Raw genomic sequence first — 20,363 nt, forward strand, 5'->3', positions numbered from 1 at the left:
TGACCTGCAGTCTATCTGGGTCAGATATAAACCAAGTTTAGGTGGAGTTTATTTTCGTTATGCTAACTTTTTCCGTACTGCGTACTAGCTAGCATGACAGAGTTTCTATACAGCTGGGTGGGTGCTATGAATGATGTTGAACTTTATTTTGTTCATAAGCAGTGTTGGGGAGTAACGGAATACATGTACCGCCGTTACGTATTTAAAATACAAAATATGAGTAACTGTATTCCGTTACAGTTACCGTTTAAAAAGGTGGTATTTAGAATACAGTTACTTTGTTGAAATAAATGGATTACACGGCGGTACTTCCCTGTTTCATGTTGTCGCGGGTCAGGACTGTTTGGGGTTTGTTTGACAGCTACGTTCTGTTGTTCCAGGCGGCAGCGTTACGGTTGCCATGGTTACAGGGTGACGCTCTCTCTCTCTGCGTGTTTCCTGGGTGAGAGAGGCCTTGTTGTTGTTGTTGTGCTAAGCTAACAGGCAGAATGCTACAGGTATAGCTCTAAAGAATGTAGCATCATAGGCAGTGTAGTCCGTGCTGCAGGGAGAATGGACTGCCATACACGTTATGTGTCTGTGAGCGAGGGAGGGAGAAAAAGGAAAAGTACGAGCTGTCATCGAGCAAAAACGGGAGCTGGAAGCATGTAAATATAATAATAACCACTGCAGCCAAGAAGAGAGCCTGACGAGCCCAGCTGTAAGTAAGCTATTAAGACTCGACTGTACACCGTGTTCGTGTTTTCCTCCAAAAACAATAAGTTCTGTTGGAGCAGCCTTTCAACGCCTCTCTCTGTCTCTGCTAGCAAAGTTGACCCAGACAACAAAGTAAAGCTAGTTTTCAGCTACGAGCCCGACACGAACCCAACGTATTAGCCAGAGGTCCCTTTACTACGGTTCGGAGCCGCGGACCTTCAGTAACAGTAATAAATCACAGCAATAGTACATTCATGTAGTTGTAAACAGCATGATAATATATTAAGTAATCCAAAGTATTCAGAATACGTTACTCTCATTGAGTAACGTAACGGAATACGTTACAGAATACATTTTGGGGCATGTATTCTGTATTCTGTAATGAAATACATTTTAAAAGTAACCTTCCCAACACTGTTCATAAGTTATTAGAGTTGCCAACCGTCCTGTCTGGTATTCAGAGAAAATATTAAGCGTTTTGTATTGAGGTGAAAAGGAACAGTTTGTCCCATAATTCAGCTACAATGAAAAAGGCACAAAGCTGGAGTTATTCTGTGTCTTTGCTGCACAGCTGCCTCTCCTTCGCTCATTCTCCCCCTCCCTCTCCCGTTTCTACTTCAATTATGAAAACTGATCAATGATCAGCTGATCGGCTCTCTTGTTTATTTATCGCCCACTTTGCGCCAGAAAGAGGAAACCAGCTGATGTCGCGCTAAACAACAGCAGCACGTTTAAGCTTGATCAGCTGTTGTTAGAATTTATTTAATATTACTTTCTAGTATCAGCTGATGTTTGCTGGAGCCACAGCTGCAAAGCTGCTGGTCATGATGTCGGTTTGGTTATCTGGTGAGAGGGAAACATGAAGATGAAACCAGGTGATGTCCTTACTGAATCATCAGAGCTGTGATGGAGAAACAGGTTTACCTTTTAGGTGACATGAATGAGTTGAAGTGAAGTTATGAACTGTTTCTGAGAGACAAATAACACCAGGATCCTTTTTTAGGTAGCTGACAGCAGGTAACTGTGCAGGTGCGGATCTAGCAAAGTTTTGCCAGGGGGGCCAGGTAGGGCATTAACAGGGAGAGGGGGGCACAAGGAAATACTTTTCTTTCTTATTCTCATTTAAAATGTCTGGCTTTTAAAAAATAATTATCTGAATCTTACAACAAACGATTGATAGATTGATGCATATATATACCATCAAAACAGTGTACATCACTGTCACAACAGCGTTTGTTTTCATTCAAAGGCTTTATGATTTTTCCTATAATGGTGGGCCGGTCTCTAGTCAAAATGCCCGGGCCGATTTTCTGTCCCAGTCCAGCCTGTATGCAGCTCATCTGCAGTCTGTAGTTGCCTACATCTTCCTATTCAGAAGGCAGAATTTCCGAGTTCTGAGTACAATCAAAGCACCACGACTGCAGTTTTTGTGTTGGATGTAAAAGGCGCACATGATGCTGTGATGTAGGCTAGAATCATGGCAGCAGTCAATGACGGTCCAGGCGTGGGATTTCTCTCGTGGAAATATGCACATTATCTTTTCCTTTCTATTGGTAGGTGGCACAGTGCACTTGTGGAAAGTAAGCAAGCTAGAAGACTGGCAAAGTTATGGAAGCAACACATTAACAAGAGAATTCTGAGTAAAACCAAAGTTACTTTCCCTAGTAACTAGTTACTTTGAAAGTAACAAGTAACTTGAAGTAACTGAGTTACTTTTGATAGAAGTAACCAGTAATGTAACTAAGTTACTATTTTAAAGTAACTTACCCAACACTGCTGGTAACAGAGTGATCTGAGAGTTTCAGTAACTACTGATGTATTGGGATTTTCCCCACACAGGCATCGATAGAGTTTACTGAAAATGAAATGAAACGAAAATGATTGGAAAAAGAGAAAATATCCAGTGAGCAGCAGGTCTCTATGTGAAAATGTGCTTTTGATGCCAGAGGCCAAACAGCTTCTACTTGATAGGAAAAGACAATAATTCAAATAACAACTTGTTACAACCAAGCTATGCAGAAATGCAAGACATCTACCTGTGAAGTAGATGGGCTACATCAGCAGAAGACCTCATCGGGTGCCAGGTTTGTCAAGGCTAAAATTCACATGGGCTCACTAAAATTGGAAAAAGGTTTCCTGGTCTGCTAAGTTTCGATTTCAACATTCGGATGGCAGGGTCAAAATCTGGCTGGAAACATAGATCCATCCTGTTATATCAACAGTTCCAGCTGGTGGTGGTGCAGTAATGGTGTGGGGGATCTTTTCTTGGAACATTTGAGGCCCCAGCTGACCATCGTTTAAACACCACAGACTATGCGAGTCACCGACCATGTCCATCCCTTTTTGACCACAGTCTGTGGGGATGCAGTGTGTACAATAATTCAAAGAGTGTAAGATATTTAGAGTAATAACAGTATTCATTAGTAAGCTCAAGAATATCCAGATACTTGAAATGATTAAATGGTTCTTTTTATTCTGCATTACTTATACATAAAGTATAAAACAAAGTACAACAAACCAAAATAGAAAATAAGTGAGAAAATGGGAAAGTGCACCACCTTAGTATTATTTTTTTTAACTATACGAGTTGCAACACCTCTGTAGCAATAAAGATTAATCAGTGGATCACACCTTCTTGGAGCAAGTTTAGATTTCACCAAATAATTAAAATACAACATACTAAAGTGTGCATACACAAAACATTGACAGAACAACTCAAGAGATGAATACAGGCTTAAGAACACTACTGGTTAAATTTGTTCAGTCCTCCGTTCTTAGTAATTACAAAATGTATAAGCATCATGTTTATTTCACCAGACTGTGCAAGCTTTGAAAAGAAATTGCACCGTCGTCGGGATTGCATAGTGTGTAAGAACTCTGACGGAGAAAAAAGAGTGGAAACCAGAAGAAGCCCTTGTAGACTTCCCAGTGAAGCAGGTTGATGGTAGATGGACACTGGTTGTCAGCTACCCCTCTGTATGCTTATTAGGTTTGTAACGCCTCATTTTGACAAATGTCTACATTTTATGGGTACTCTTCACAGATTGCACCACGGGACCAGCTGGTCCATCCCTGTCCTAGGAGTTTTGTTCCCTGAATATACAGTTTCAAACATATTTAAATCCCCTCCCTCCCCCACATTTGTGCCTAAAGACAAGATGTGCCTCAAGACAATTCCTTCTTGTGCTTGGCTGAGTCATGCAAACATTCTCCTGCAACTGTAGGATGCAGTGTTAAAGCTAAGATGAAGAGCTATTCGTTTTTATATATATGTGTGTGTGTGTGTGTGTGCGTGTGTGTGGATTTAAAACTAGGCAAAAACAAGTATCAAGCTGTAAAATTACATTACATAATTAATGTAACATTGAACGGGGATAAAGTCCACACATTAGAAACCTGCTGTTAAGTACAACCAGTGCAAAGTGCAGTCATTAAATGATTATCATTCCCAGTTATGTTAAAGTTGTTTCTAAAATGTTTGGCATGACTGAATGTTATAATAAAACTACAGCAAAAGTCCAAACAGAACAAAAAACAAAAAAACAATTACTATATACATATTGATATTCAAGGTTCATCACTGAAACAGTATGATCCAAAACAAACAAACTTTTACTTCTCTGAGGAGCACAAGGAGAAGCACAAGTTCGCAGGAATCCAACTACAGTTTGCAAATATATCTAGCTGCTCTTTTTTTTTTTTTTACCCATTTTTCTGCATTACCTTTCATTATCAACCAAAGATGTTTTAAATCTGGCTAAGCTCTGCAGATGGATTCACGAGTGCTTCTAAAAATCCAGTGACTGAACACAGAAAATAATCCAGATACATAATGACGGTACTAACAGCATTGCTTTTGCCATTCAGAGTTAACTATTTACAAAGTTGCACAAAGACAAAACACAGTTTGAATGAACCTTCAAGCGGTGAGGGGAGAAACGGGCTGAACTTTTACATACTTGCCCTATTGTGTAAAATAAACTTAGAGGGGCATGGCTCTTTTGCAAGTATGATGGTAATGGATTATATATGAACACTTGTGGGGCCTGCTTTTTCTTACAAAATAACCTGGTAGCCTGAAAACAGTCATAATATTGGTTTTTAGCCTTCTCCGTAGACACTTTTTCCCCCAGCAGCTGATAGAAAGTTTCCTGGCATTACCAGTAATAGTCCTCCCACTGACACCTCAAAAGTCCTCAGCCAAGATTCATCACACGCATGCTCCTGAACCATTTATAATGCCTCATTGTTATAATAAAATAGAGATTTTTTTTGTGAAAGTGCAATGTTAAATTCATCCTGACTAATAATGCTTTAAAGTTATTTACCTTTATCCTCCATTACATAGCTAGTGTACCACTTCGAAACTGTTAAACTGTATTTACAATCTTCTTTCTGCTACTGTTGTAATCTCCCCGTTCGGTTCTTTATCTACAAACCATCAACCGAGAGAGCTGAGTAAGCATCTATACATTTTTACAATTAAAAATATCTATACAGTTACGTACAGTATCTAAAATAAAAGGAGGCCCTCGTAAGTACAGTACAGAATATGGCCTCTTTCATCTTTTGCTTTGATCCCTTTGGATATCTACCAGGATTTCAACTACTATTCAGACCCAAAGGAGAATCAACAGCCGTTCAGGGTAAATTCTTAAAAATTAAGTTAGGAATGTATGGCTGTTTGAAAGTTTTATAAGGCAAGAAATATATTAGGGCAGGAAAATCTATTTGGCTTCATTATTAAGGGGAAAAAAAAGCATTTTAAGTAATGTCCACAGACTTGCTGTTATTTTCACAGTTTGCCCTCTTATTCATCTGTATTAGTGATAAATGACGAGGGCTCAGCAGATGCGTTTGTGTGCGTCTGAAATGTAAAAATATTTCAAGTTGCAGATTGAAGTGCAGTTGCGGTGCGTAGACACAAAAGGGAAGATTTTTGTGGTAACGGCATAATAAAAGGATGCATTTTCACAAAGACTTGATAAAAAGTGGTCCTGTTGTATGTGTTGTTCCGCCCCTTCTGCAGAACAAAAAAGAAAAGAATAGGGGCAGCAGGGACTTTTTCTTTTTTTGCTTCCAATGTGCGACATGCACATGTTACCTCTTCCCCAAAATTCTATATATTGAAAAAAAAAAAACCCAAAAAACACAGTGAACAACTCCAAGCATCACAGATCCAATCGCAGACATGCATGTGGCCAAGATATGCTGGTGTCACACAGGGCTAGGTGTCAGTATATGTGGTTCATGCTTTTGCCTTACACCTCAACCAAGCCAGTAGCCAGATGGCGGAATAATGGCTAAAAAAATTATTATTATTATTTTCAAATCCCAGAACACCACCACAAGCGCTCACATGTTGTAAGCAACATAGATAGGATCCAGCTGGTCAGCGAGGAAAGAGTCACGAAGGTGCATGCGTTGCTTTTCTCCCCTGGAGTTGATCGGAATGACACCGGGGTCAACGATGACCACCACACCCACAATGAGGTGGTGCTCCTCCAGCACCACGTTGGTTATCAGAGGCACGAGGTCCAACGCATCCTGCTCTGAACCACACAGCTCCGACACCACCACCAGCAGGTTGGTCCACGTAAACACAGCACTGTGAGGCACAAGGACGAGGCACTTAACAGCAGTGTCACGATGAGGAATAATAAAAACTAATCGGATATCACGCTGTGATGACAGCCTGAAATGTAATCTTTTATTAAGGCAGTGGGGTTCCAAAATTTATACACAAAGGCCAAATTTTCTGCTTTTACCTTCATGTTTTCAAGGTTTAGCAATAATAAGAAACTGGGAAGAACCCATGCTGCTGCTCTTTTTATTAATTATGTTTTCACAAATGAAAAAAGTGAGGTTATTTTCTCAGTTGCTCCTCCTTTGAAATTAGCTCATCACTTCTTGTATTTCTTTCTCCCATAAACAACAACAAAAACAGCTGATTTCTAAATGAATGTAGACATAATATTTTCAATGATTATCTGCAAGGTTTATATTTCTATACTTATTAGTACCAGCCAGGCTTTTTACTCACGCCAAGGAGGTTATGTTTTTGGCAGCGTTTCTGTGTGTCTTTCTGTCTGTAAACACACTAGCTGGAAACATTTGAATGGATTCTGATAAAACTTTGTAGGGTCATGTTAATGATCCATCGATTCCTCTGTAGGTCAAAATGATATTGACTTTGTTTGCATTAACAGCATATAGGCACATGTAGGGATGTTCATAACATGTCTTTTATCTTTAAAACTATGTTTATAATTGTACTGCCTTTATTTGTGTTGACAACATTTATGAAATGATACTGTTACATGGGGTTTTTAAATATCACAATATAGTATCATGATACAATTGACCTTTCCAACTGCCTTTTTTCTCAAGTTAACCCCAAAATTTGTTATATATCTAAAGTCCTGCCAAAAGAAAGAGAATGAGCTGCCCTTTTATTTTTGATAAATACTATAGGATATTATTATATATTAAGCTCAGGTTATTTATGTACAGTTATTACCTACTCCTACATTGTTAAAAACATTAAAGTGTGCGTCGGTGTGTGTGCATGCATTCGCACCTCTCAGCAATACTTCGGTGAGCCCGTGACACTGACGTTTCAATGTCAGTAGGATGGTAGCGCAAGCCTCGTAGCTCCAATGTCTCATCCAGTGAGCCCACCACAAACAGAGCATCATGCCGATCTGAGCACACAAATGCAAACAATATAAACAACACCCCCCCAAACAAATTCAGTCACATTAGAGCAAAATTTGTAATCGGTTACTGTAGGATCGAGGTTACTTTAGTTTCATAAAGTTTAAGTTTATGCTTTATCAGGTTTAAATCTGCAAACCTTGTTACATTAAACTTATCAGCACTATTCCATCAATATTTCTGAGTCCAGGTTTTAGCTCAGTTGTGGTCTATTTACCCCCGCTTGCATCCAGTAGCTCGGTCCTCTTCACAAAACCCAGGTATCCAGTTCTGGCCCATAAAGTGTGCGGGTCTCCGAAGCTGAGCTTGGTGTTGAAGTGATCAGCCTGAAGACTTTCCTCTCCGTATATGGTGTAGTAGCCACTGGCACTGTGAGGGCTGTTTACCCAGATCTAAGAGAAAGAAACATATGTAACTTTCAGAGAAAAATCTTCTCTAGCTGCAGGTTTGGTCTCGATATGCGTGTGTGCTGTGGTTAACCTCTCCTAGATGAGAATCGCCAAGTGGGCCTCGGGTCTCTGGATTTACTATGATCACCCGAACACCTGGCAGTATCTAAAAATGACAGAAAAACAAAGACACTAAATACAACTCTGACATGCTTTTCATTAAACCTCTCAAAAATTGAGAAAAAAACAAACAAACACACAGGACAGCGCATAATGAGTTTCACCTTGCCAGACTCCATTAGAGGAAGACTCTGAGGTGCTCCTCTCTCCACCAGCCTCACTCTGCCAAAAACACAGGTAGCGCATTTATAAATATTCAAAGTTCTAATTAATCTTTGCGAATTGGACCATGTCAGGGATTTTCCTGCACGGAGAAGTTTCTGATGCCAGTGAGGTTTTAGCCAGAGCCAAAGAAAAATCTTTTGTGTTATTGTTTTTATTGTTTTTTCAGAAAACCCCCCAGAAAAATACATACAATTTTGTCAGTGAACCTCCTGAAACCCCGAGTCCTCATATGGGAGCGTTACATTTTGGCTTTCCTGCACCTCATCCGTCATTCTGCTTAATAAAGCATGTTATTCTTTGTGTCATAATATAAAATAAACTGTCTCCACATGAGGACATATGAGTTTTTTTATATATATAATATAATATAATATAAAACAACTTTATGTTCACACGTGATATTATTTTTTATATTGATCACGTCTAATAAATCCCATTTAGCTAGAAAAAAAAGTGTAAAGTAAGCTTTTACTAAATACTAGCAAGTTTACTTTAACTAACTTGACTGTTCTCACCTGTCATGGCGCAGGGACTTCATGTCCACATACACCGTACAGGGATCAGGACCAGTGGTGCCCTGAAACACACACATATATAAAAGAACAGGTTTAAAGAGGTTCCACTTCTTTCTCATTTGATCTATGATCAACAGCTACATCCTGCTGGTTGGTGTACCTGCAGGCAGATGGCCAGGTTAACTCTGGAACCAAAAGCAGTGCTGACAGCTCTGGACGACAGCCCGACATCCTTAAACAGTTTGGAGAAGGAGTGTGTGAGGGCAAGACGAGGGCGTTCCTCTGCTATCACCACGCAGCTCCGCACACACGACAGGTTCACACCACGGGCCTTAAACAAACATGCAAATGATCAAACCCGTGATGTTTTATTTTAAAAATAGCTGTATTGTTTCTCTTCCTGCATGTCGAGTCCTAACCTTGAGTAAATCTGTCTGAGTACCCAATCCCTTAGTGCACAGCTCCATGACAGAGTAGGAGCAGAAGGTGTCTCTGATACGGTACTGACTGAGCGTGCTTAGCCACAGAGACAAGCTGGTCTCCAGCTCGAACGGAGGAATCAGGATTGACTGGTGACCTGAGTAGACACTGTGAGACAAAACATGTAGGTGAAAAAGTGGGGAAAGTGATACCTTTGTAAATAACCGTGAAATATTGTAGCTGACGTTTTACCGTACCTGGCGAGGCACCACAAGACGAAGCCCAGACCACAATAAGGATCCAGACAGATGGCTATTTGGCGAGAGGAGTACAGCTCACACTGAAGCTTTATAGAGCGGCAAAGTGCGCTGACTGCTGCATGAGAGATCTGATAAAAGACGAGAAAAGATAAAGAATTAATTGTTCATATGTTTTATAAAGCAAAGTAAAGTCTTCCATAGATATCTGCCACTCATATATAATCAGAAACTGTTCCTTACACGCTTTCACTTTTTAAAAATGAAGACATGCTCCAGGTATGTGCATCTGTGACTGTACTGGATTACAAAAAGAAAAACAACACCCTGCTGATTCCTGCTGGTGTTTTAATACTACTCTACTGCTGCTATAATGTATGAGACAGTGTACCAGACAGTCATTAACAAGTTTAAGATACAGCCAACACGAAATTAAAAAACAACTACAGAATTGATGCCAATATTTGGTTTAAAATAGCACCGTGACAGAACACAGTATTTTTACAGTCTTTTTCATGTGGCAAAATTCATCTTGTAAAAGCCCCAGTCAGTAGAGGAGTCATATAAAAAGTCACGTGTCTCACCTTGACTCCAGTGAGCATGCCTGTTGTGGACACGCTGAAATCCAGATAAGCTATCATCTCTGCTGTGGGCGGCTTATAGATCTGTGGAGGCCGGCGGCGAGGAAGGTCATCTGCAAACACAAATAATGCGGGTTTTACAGCGCTGTAAACTTAAGATAATATTGAGCAATGATATAGAATAGGATCCAGCAAGCAACAACTAACTCAAAGTTCTCCAAGCAGGTGTCTATTCACAAATCTACCCACTGAGCAACTTGGATAACAATTGTAGAAAGCAGTGAAATGTCCAGCTTCCTGTTTTAGTGTCTCAGTGTTGCATATTCAAACAGTCCACAATAACTGACGCCAACTTCATCTAAGCTGCCTCGACTGCGACCCACAACTAATGAACCCTGTTTCTGCTTTGAATCTGACACATGAGAAAGTCAAGCGCTGTGAACAACGTGTGCTTAATTTGGAGTGTGTTCGTAAATAATAAGAAACTGCAGGATTTAAAGTTTTGTCATATGTTAAAACTGAACAAGGGAAAAAGTGTTTTATTTTCTAATTATCTTTTCGGCATGTTCGCTTATTTACAGCTTTCACGGCTGATTTATTTAAAAATCATGTTGATGGACCATTGAAAACTATAGCATAGCAAAACGACAGCAAACCGTTATAAAAGCAGCTCCCTCAGTCACAATGGGGCACTGCAGCGGGCAGCTACACACGTTTGCTTTTGCATCGGATGCCTTTACATTGGACACAACCCCAAAAAGGATTTGTGTAACCTCCGGAGACCAAGTAATGGATCTTTTCCTTGTTAGGCAAATGGGTAAACCACTATACTATGAAGCTACTAATAAAAATAAAAACAAAGAGTCATTAACCTTTAATTTTTGATTAATTTTGATCAACATTCTGTTAAATACGATAGTTTATAATAAACAAACTTTTATATTTACCAGAATATTTACCTAAATGAATGAACTGTGAGGACAGTGAATCGTCTTTCTTTAGAATGCCTGACTTTCCCATTACTGACTTATTATTCATAATTCTTTGATACAAGGATTAATGACTGAATACTAACTGCAAACTTACATCTGAGTTGCAAATACTTGACGGTGTTTATAAAACATTAAAAATAGCTGGAATGTCTCAATCATACCAACTGGCACCACAAAGGGGGGCCTGATTTGGCCCATGGCTTGTAACCAGAGCATCATGCAGTACTCAGATATGTTCAGGCTTGATTAACATACTAAGAGTATTTACTACCTGTGTCAATGATTGTTGGCCAGGTTTTAACATTAACAGAGGCAGCTGCCTCTTTGGAGCGCAGAGTCCTCATGAGGTTTTGTGTCGTAAGGATGCACGCAGCTTTACTGACCTGGTAACAAAACACATTTGAATGGGAGCGTGAACAACACAACAGTCAGAATCATTTTTGTTGTAAAATTGTGAGCAGCACATTCCATCAGCGGGTCGATTACAGTTAAAAAGTGGAAACTATGATGGACACTGTAACTGGACCCACTTCATGAGCATAATTTGCTCTCGGAATCAATGTAGCTTGTAAATGGAAATTATTTCAGGAAACTGGATGCCATAAAGATCTGTTAAAATCTAATGAAGCGCAGAGAGGCGCCAAGTAGTTGCAGAGTTATTTTTGGTGAAAGCATAAGCAGAAGTAATCCAGTGTATGTACGTGGTTTTTTTAGTCCTAATATCTACACAAATGAGATCCTGCTTAGGATTAAATGAAAGAACAGGCATAAATGGATGTAACCACATGCACTTACGTCAATGATCATGCGGACAGTAGGCAGCGTGGCTGCCAGGTTCTGAGGGTGCGGAGGCCTGACGTTTACAGGAACACATCCAGCATAGAGACAGCCGTAAAAAGCAGCAATCAAATCGATCCCTGAGGGAAAACAAACGGAGGAAAATCGTTTCATAACAATGATGACGGAAGGAACGCTTAGACATGGAGCCGGAGGTAGAACCCACCAGGAGGATAGAGCAGCACTACATTCTCTCCTGTGTTGATGCTGCCTTTCTCAGTGAGCGCTGCAGCTATCTTCTCAGCTCGCTTATGAAGCTGGACACAGGTCGCTGTCCCCACTGTCACACCCTGAAGGACAGGTGACAGTAAGGTTACTATGATATATTGTTTTTATCAATCACATAGATGATGTACGGCATTTTGCAGAGTATGGACAGATCGGTTTGGTACCTTGGCATTAAGAAGAATGTAGAGAACATGGTCTGGGTCTGTCTGTGCCCTCCATTGTAGCGCCTCTGTCAAATACTGATGCTGTTATTAAATAAGAAACATAATTACACACTGTAAACTGAGGGGTTTTTTTTGTTTAAGTGTATAAAATATTACAAACCCAGCCACTGAGGGTAAATACAGGAAGGGTGGTGTTGAAAAAAAGAATTTATTAGGGTCTAAATTTAAACTAAACAAAGCGGTGCTTACACTAAGTGTGCTGTCTGAGAGCTGTCTGGTATAAATGATCTGAACAAGAATTTATAGCACACTAAGCCAATAAAGCTCTTATAGTAATGAACACTAACTTGGGATGTGAAAGGTACATCAGCAATAAAAAAAAGGGGTGACATTCATGGAAGGTGCTTATTTTCTGAAATACCAAAAAATTAAAAACCCATGCAAATTCTTGCTTACGTCAGAACTGAACGAAAGCACACAAACTAAAACCACAATACAATACAGATTTGAGCATGACCAGAATAAACGAGGGTGGGGAACATGCCAGAGAGGGTCGTGATTCTTACCATCACGGTGGGCCACATACAGAGCTACATCCAGAGAGTGACGAGAGAAGAGAGAAAGAAGAGTCCAGATTTTTCTATAAAACTGAGCTCTGGCTGAGGTAGAGCCATTGTTACAGTGGCAGCTGAAATGTTTCAGCGTTTCCTATTTTAACACACTTTGCTGAGCAATGCTGTTAATCACATGCACAGGGTGCCTGCAGCTTCTGAAAGACTTGCATTTAGCACTTTTGAAAAACAGGAGTGTGGTTAAAAAGGGTACGGTCACACTGCAAGAATCAACGCAAAATTATGATATAGTTCTTGCATACATTCATCCATTCACATTTTCATTTATTGCAGATTCCAATTAATGTGCAGTAGACGCCTGAACATTTCAACCAGTGCCAAAGAGGATGAGAAGATGAACATTTTATGGCCACTTCTGCCAGCAATTTGATCGAAGCTTGGGTTATCAGATTCGGAGTTCGGTGTACCTTTCGGACCAGATCCTGATCTTCAATCAGACCGAGGTCTCTCCCTGCAGCCTGGGCAATCCTCTTTCCTGCCACCAGGTTTCCCACCATGACAGATGCAGGACCGACACCAACTACAAGACAAAACAGTCCGAAAGAGATAAAGTGAAATAAAGTAGGAGGCAAAAACAAGACAGGGAGGCCAGACCTCAAAATTATCAAAGCTGTGTGAGATCATTTTGACACAGAAACAAACAAAAGGCAGCATCGAGAGAAGAGCTTTGAATATCATTCAAGAAGCTTGGAGAACTATTCCTGAAAACTACTTTTTCATCCATAAATACATAAAAAAAATAATGTATACTTTATTGATCCCTGTGGGAAAATTCCTCTCTGCATTTGACCCATTCACTAAGTGAAGCAGTGGGCAGCCATTGGGCACTGGGGAGCAGTGTTTAGGGACGGTACCTTGCTCAGGGGTACCTCAGTGTAGCTGTTCAGTGGATTCGAACCCCCGACCTTCCGATAATGGGGCCACCACTCTACCTACTGAGCTAGCCCTGCCCCAAAAATGGCAGGAAAGCTTGTCTAAGAGAGTTCAGACTCTGTTTAAGACTGAAGGTCGTCAAACCAAATACTGAATTGTTAGAATAGTACAATCACTGTTTATTTAGATGTCATGCATGTTTGCACATTTCAATAAGTTCCTGCTCTTATTTTGCAGTTTCCGAGCAAAACGCCTAGAAATGAGGGGTGACTTAAGACATTTGCAGATTACTGCATACATATTCTTATGACTGCACAGCAGACCCATAGGTTTCCTACAAACTACATCTATTAACAGTCTCTGTGCCAGACTCCATTTAATAATTTATGCTAAATACGTTTAAAATATGAACCTCCTCACCGAGGCTTCGTTTGGCATAATCTTGTAAGAAATTGATGGGGATCATTTTCAGTCATGTTGAACAGAAGTTTGTGTCAGACAGACCTACCTGGCTGCTTCTGGCGGGGCTTGGGCAGGTTGGTGACACAGGTATGGGGACACATTAGGATGTTGCAGGGGTGGAGATTGCCCTCTAAGAAAAACTGCTTTGTGTCGGAAATGTGGATGCCACCCAGCGGCGTTTTTGGTAAGGTGTTCGCCGGGACCAGAGCCAAGCAGTAGAGCCCCACTTGGTGGATGCTATCAATAGCCTACAGATGAAACCAAGCACTGAGATTAGCTTTGCTGGGTAATGCTCTATATGACAAATGATTTTTCGATAACTCCAAAGACTGAAGATTATATTGTAGACACACTGAATGGAGGCTTCCATTCGAACGCTGTGGCTGAATTTACCTGAAGCACCCGGCTCATCCACTGGAAGCTGTCCTCCTCGCTGGCATCGGGCCTCTGCTCTGCCACAATTACAACCCTCTCATCATAGAACACCGTGACTGAAAACACAGCGATCCTGACACACACGAGGATACACAAACTCACTGAAGATTAGCCAGAAGACGTGGAAATCAAACACAAATGAGCAGTTTAAAGCATACAGAAATACTTTATCTTTCAATACTCCCTCCAGTTGTCAGTGTGGGGCCTGCTGTGTTTCCTCTATACCACTAGATGTCAGTAGTTATAAATAAGATTTGCACTTGACCCACCAACGAGCTCTAAGATTATTTTCTTTAATCCATGAAGAAGAGTTTTGCCTCACCTGCCACGGTACACAGTCTTGACCGGCTCAACTGCAAGAGCTGTGGCCACCAGGTCGTCGGCGTTGTGTCTCCGCCCGCTCACCATCAACAGGCCTTCGATCTTCCCCACCACGAAGATGAGACTGCCCTGTACGGAGCAAGTGATGCAACAGCAGGGTTGTTATACTGTTAGTGAGAGAGACGAATGGTTTCAGGTTGCCACAGAAGTGCTCTAATGAAAGAGTCCTACTTACTGGGCCAACAAACCCCAGGAGTCCAGATCGCACAAATGGAATCTCTCCAATGGGAACTCCGTTAGCGTTAACTGGTATCACCTGGGCACGACGACGCAAAGAAAGAACAGCAAAACACACAAAAACAGAACCAGCTTTAACTGCGTCCCTTACTAACGATGGTGGCAGCATGTGCAGTTTGAGTGTTGGTTATTCTGCTTTCGCACCTCAAAGGTGTTTTTGGTGAGTCCAGGCAGGCCGTAGTACATGTTGCCTCCTGCACGGGAGTTGATAATTATCTCTCCAATTTCGTCTGTTTTACACAACTGAGGCGGTCCATCTGGCTTAACGATACACATCAGAGCTGGAGGGACAAAAAGGCAAAGTTAAGAAAACACGGACTTCCTAATTTAAAATAATTCCCTTGATAATTTTATCTTAGACGTATGATTTTAAAAAAGTCCCATTTTCATTCTTTGTTGCGTACATGTATTCAGATTTACATGTTTTCTGTTATTTTTGCAGTTTAAAAGGATTGACTGGATTGACTGAATGTGGGAAAGTGTAGACTTTCAGCTTAAATTTGAAGGGAATTTAATAAAAGAGTGTATTACTTGTTTTAACAAATAACAATTTTTATATGCAGTCCCCTATCTGAGTGTCATAAATATAAATGAACAAATTAACACAGTTACATCAAAATATTCATTTTAAAGACTTTGCTGAGGATCCTTTGCAGGAAATGGCTGCACGATGTCAGGAAGCAAACAGATAACACCAAAGAATGAGTTTCCTCCTTTGGGATTCTTTGTTGCCAGGCCTTTTGCTGCAAATGTTTTTTATATTATATGGTTCTTTATGCCTTCAGTCTTGCCTTTCTTTACCTTCAAAAACTCCTGGGTTTCATTTTAGCTTAAAGTACAAATTCGTCTGCTTAACCACAGATGCACACTTATGCATCAGACTGCCTCCAATGTCTAATCTTTGTTTTCTACTGCTGAGGCTTATGAGGGGCTTATTACAGGCTTGGATAATGACATGTCTGTCTCCTAGAGGTTTGATAAATGCTTTTTTTTCTCTTTATGATGGAAAGGATCCCATGATCACTGACCAAATTAGTCCAGGTTCAAGTACAACAGTGCATCCTTTTACCCCCCTCATTATTGTGCCAACGTGCTAATGTCCCTGCTAGTTCTCTGGTGGATATTGACCTCCACTGAGAGCTCCTTTAGTGCATGTTGTGGGTTCACAGATTAAGCTTTTAAAAATGAAATGTCACACTTGGAATCACTTCCAAACCTTTGATATCATTCATTTATGAGGAAATATTAATGAATAGGCAGAGTCAAGTTTTTGTATGGATTGTCCAATTACACATGAGCCCAGATAAACAGGGCACTATATATATATATATATATATATATATATATATATATATATATATATATATATATATATATATATATGGCAGTTGTTGGTACAATATTTTACTTTGACCTCCTAAGTGAAAACTTAAAGTCTGCATATTCATTACAAACTGTAACATGAACAAGTGTTGGTATATAGCCAAAATAATAAATGCCGTTTTCAAAAACCCAACTGTTTATGTCATGAAGTCTTAGAAATAAACATCTGCCATGCAGATGATCAAAAAACTGGAACGTTTTATCTGGATGTTGAAAAGAAGAAGATAATTATTTGAATTTCTAATTTTCTCTCATATGATTATATTTTTGAACAACCTTGTTTGCCTCCATTTTCTTGGAGACGTGCAAAAGGTCATACAGAAAGATTTCAGAGCTGGCGGCAACTAGGCCTATTACATTTTTACACTATAACCACGTGGTTATAGTTAGTCAATATTGTAATCTCCTAATATGTATAGAAAACTGTTTTTTTTTTTAAGTGTCAGTCGTAATGGTCTCTTTTTTAGCAAATTAATTACAATCAAAAAAACAAATGCAAACAAAAAGCCATTTATCATGCAGCTTTTCTTCTACCCTCACCTCCAGGCATGACGTGCCCCACATCTTGTACAGTCAGAGCAGAGTTCTTGTCTTCCGTGTTCACCCTGATGACACCGTGGCTCAAGCCACCCATGGAAAGGATGGCACGGGCAGGGAGAGGCGCACCAGGCACTCCGGGTCTACACGAGTAGACAGTTCCCAATCAAACATGGATGTTTCCATCTGTTAGCCATCTGCCTACCCTCTTATGAACAACATCACATATAAATTCTGTCTAGTTGGACTGAAATACAGGCTGTGAAGGTGACTTGTGTGAGACATGAAAGAATAGAAAGAATTTGGTTTTAATCTTCTTCTGGTTTTGCCTTTAAGTTTTCTGTAATGTTTAACAACATCCAATAAGAACAGCGAATATAGGTCAGTGAGTTACCTTCGTATAGCTACCGTCATGGCCTCTGGAGATGTGGCACAGGGGCAAATCACCTCAGGCTTCAGCCCATGAGACTGGAACTTGTTCAGGAAGGCATCGCAGGAAGACACTGACCCTGGAAAGCACAATTTTAAAAGTGTGACATCTAATTTGGCTTGTTGGAAAAGACCCAGTTTTACAAAGCAGCGATGGCTCGGGACATACTCACAGGGATTAGCACCATCAGCAACAATGAGCATTCGTAAGGAAGCCAGGCTGATGTCTCTCTGCTCCCGATGAGCCATCATGGCCCAGTGCAGATCACGGCACTTCACCAGAGCTACACGAGCTGCACAACAGCAGGAGTTCCATGGAGTATTATAAAATTATAAAATCATTTTTTAATACACTTCGTCTCAGAGTAAAAGATAATTTACCTTTATGGATGTGGACCCTCTGCACCCAGGAGAGAGGACAGGCTTTCATCACTGCATAGGGAACGCTGATCGTGTGTATCCTGTTCATTACAGCCTGCAATCAAACAACCTGATTACTGGAGGTTGCAAATAAAAAAAACTGGAAGGGATTTTTTTCCTTCCAACTTGACAAACAACACAAACAGTGAGAAACCCATTTTGTGATGATTTTGCTCAAGAAATCTCTTTCATTAGTAATTTAACATTTTACATTTACTGGAGAATTTATAGTTCAGATATAATGTGCACACAAATTAAGACATTGTACATGCACCTAACTGTATATGCAACCTAACCTAACCTAGAAATCTACAGCTAATGACACTCACTGTGAGAACTCCATGCCATAAGCCCATGTCCTTTTTGAAGTCCAAGACATTCACCAAAGTTTCCCCTTAAAACAGAGACACAAACACACAAGTGAGGTTGGCTATGTCTAAACAATCTACACTGAGACATGACTCAAGTTGGGATTTGCTGTTATATAAATAACATGGAGCTGAACCGAAATAAAGCTTTGTGTAATGGATGATGCAAACACTATCCTTCTACTCACCCTCACAGTAGTTGCAGGCCTGAGTCAGTGATTGGCAGTGGGTTAACATGGCCACTTTAGACACAGCCACGCCCACCACTGTGCCCTCCTTATTTGCTTTATACTACAAAGAGATGAAGCAACAGATGAGCCACAACACACCAGACTAAAATGATGCTTTAAAGTATTTTTGGTACTTTGACAGGATGGAATAGGTTCTAAGAATGAAGCAACAAAAGTAAAAAATAATAATAATAAGCACAGCTGTGTTACCTCTATATATGCAGGGTCAGTGTTAGCAGTGGGAATGTGCGGCTGCCAGTCTTTGGATGGTTTCGTCAGGTACTTTGAATCTGTTATCACCCACTTCATTCGAGGCCAGCCTAACAGAGACAGGGAAGATATGCATCACACAACAATTTTGAGAAATATTTAATTTCTTTAAAAACAAAAAACAACAACAACAAAAAACCTCACAAGTATCCTAAAAGCCACCAAAATTGATCTGAATTACAACCCCAATTCTCCCCAAAAAATGGGATGCTGAGTAATGTGTAAAGAAAAACAAAATGCAATGATTTGCATATCATATAAACTCACACATAACACAGAAAACATGTCAAATGTTTAAACTCAGGCATACAAATATTAGATCATTTTATATTTGGATGGATTTTGTAACATGTCTGAAAAAGTTGAGATGGAAGAAACAAAATGATGGAAAAGAAAGTTATGCTGAACTGAACTAACTGGGTCAGTAACACGAGTGTGAATCTGGAAAAAACTGAGACTACAAATTGTGAAGCAATTTCACAATAATGGTGTAAACTATGTAAACTTTGAAGACTTTGAATAGGTCATCTCCCCTCATCTACATAATATCATCAAAAGATGAAGAGAATCTGGAGAAGGGACAAGGCCAAAAATCTATATTGGATGCCTGTGATCTCTAGGCTTTCAGGTTGCACTGCATTAAGGCGTGACTCTGTCATGGAAATCACTGCATGGACTCAGGGACACTTCCAGAAATCACAGTCTGTGAACACAGTTCGCTGTGCGATCGACAAATGCAGTTTGAAGCTTTATCATGCAAAGAAGCAGCCGAAAGTGAACATGATCAAGAAAAAAGTGCCGTCTTCCCTGGACCAAAGTGCTTTTAAAATGGACTAAGGCAAAGTGTAAACCTATTCTGTGGTCACATGAATCAAAATGTTGTATTGTCTTTGGAAAACATGGATGCTGCATCCTGTGGACTAAAGTGAAGAGGGACTATCTGGCTTGTTTTCCATGCTCAGTTCAAAAGCCTGCATCTCTGAGGGAATAGAGCTGCATTGGTGCCTTTTTGGAAACGGTATCTTTCACAAGTTTAAAGGTGCCAACAATGCAGAAAGGTATATGCTCCCATTAAGACAAACACCTCCTTCATGGAAGGCCTGAAGACAATGCTAAACAGCATACTGCATCTATTACAACAGCTTCATAGTAGAAAAGTCGAGGTACTGAACTGGCCTGCCTGCCTGCAGTTCACACCGTTCACCAAATGAGAACATTTGGCTCATCATGAAACAAAAAATAGGACAAAGAAGACCCAGGACTGTTGAGCAGACAACATTTCCTTCCAAAAGGTCCAGCAGCTGGTTCCTCAGTTTCCAGATGTTTATGGACTGGATGCCACACAGCGGTACGCACAGCCCTGTTCTAACTTTTTTGATACGTGCTGCTATGAAATGTTACTTTTTCTCATTTAAAACATTTGGTCTGTTTTCCAGGTTCTACTGTGAATATATAATAGGAGTTTATGAAATTTGCAAAACAAAGCATCCCAATGTTTTTGACATTAGTGTTGAATTAGACAAAGGTTGCTTTTTTTTTTTTTTTTAAACAAAACAGGTATTCAG

At 40.2% G+C, this 20,363-nt stretch overlaps 1 protein-coding gene across 3 annotated transcripts in view; it reads right to left on the minus strand.

The window, feature by feature from the left end:
- Positions 1–3,147: 3,147 nt before the first annotated feature.
- Positions 3,148–20,363, minus strand: part of dip2bb (DIP2 acetate--CoA ligase B (putative)b) — a 45,229-nt gene continuing 28,013 nt past the window's right edge. Inside the window, exons 12-39 of one of the 3 annotated variants that reach the window (XM_087840715.1) lie at positions 18,739–18,848; positions 18,487–18,589; positions 18,260–18,324; positions 17,892–17,985; positions 17,684–17,803; positions 17,476–17,590; positions 17,085–17,224; positions 15,306–15,442; positions 15,100–15,180; positions 14,866–14,993; positions 14,502–14,616; positions 14,155–14,356; positions 13,181–13,293; positions 12,708–12,731; positions 12,142–12,222; positions 11,916–12,039; positions 11,708–11,829; positions 11,184–11,295; positions 9,924–10,033; positions 9,340–9,470; positions 9,082–9,250; positions 8,823–8,993; positions 8,663–8,724; positions 8,087–8,144; positions 7,894–7,968; positions 7,631–7,805; positions 7,277–7,400; positions 3,148–6,304 (exon numbers count right to left, since the gene is read on the minus strand). In XM_087840715.1, coding sequence (XP_087696841.1) covers positions 6,052–6,304; positions 7,277–7,400; positions 7,631–7,805; positions 7,894–7,968; positions 8,087–8,144; positions 8,663–8,724; positions 8,823–8,993; positions 9,082–9,250; positions 9,340–9,470; positions 9,924–10,033; positions 11,184–11,295; positions 11,708–11,829; positions 11,916–12,039; positions 12,142–12,222; positions 12,708–12,731; positions 13,181–13,293; positions 14,155–14,356; positions 14,502–14,616; positions 14,866–14,993; positions 15,100–15,180; positions 15,306–15,442; positions 17,085–17,224; positions 17,476–17,590; positions 17,684–17,803; positions 17,892–17,985; positions 18,260–18,324; positions 18,487–18,589; positions 18,739–18,848 — 3,314 coding nt within the window. In that variant the 3' untranslated portion in view covers positions 3,148–6,051. Of the gene's footprint in view, positions 6,305–7,276; positions 7,401–7,630; positions 7,806–7,893; positions 7,969–8,086; positions 8,145–8,662; positions 8,725–8,822; positions 8,994–9,081; positions 9,251–9,339; positions 9,471–9,923; positions 10,034–11,183; positions 11,296–11,707; positions 11,830–11,915; positions 12,040–12,141; positions 12,223–12,707; positions 12,732–13,180; positions 13,294–14,154; positions 14,357–14,501; positions 14,617–14,865; positions 14,994–15,099; positions 15,181–15,305; positions 15,443–17,084; positions 17,225–17,475; positions 17,804–17,891; positions 17,986–18,259; positions 18,325–18,486; positions 18,590–18,738; positions 18,849–20,363 lie in introns of all 3 variants that reach the window. The other 2 variants (XM_087840716.1, XM_087840714.1) reach the window with 2 other exon arrangements.

Source organism: Neolamprologus brichardi, chromosome 5, assembly GCF_056152115.1.
Source record: "Neolamprologus brichardi isolate AB-2024 chromosome 5, ASM5615211v1, whole genome shotgun sequence".
Classification (NCBI taxonomy): Eukaryota; Metazoa; Chordata; class Actinopteri; order Cichliformes; family Cichlidae; genus Neolamprologus; species Neolamprologus brichardi.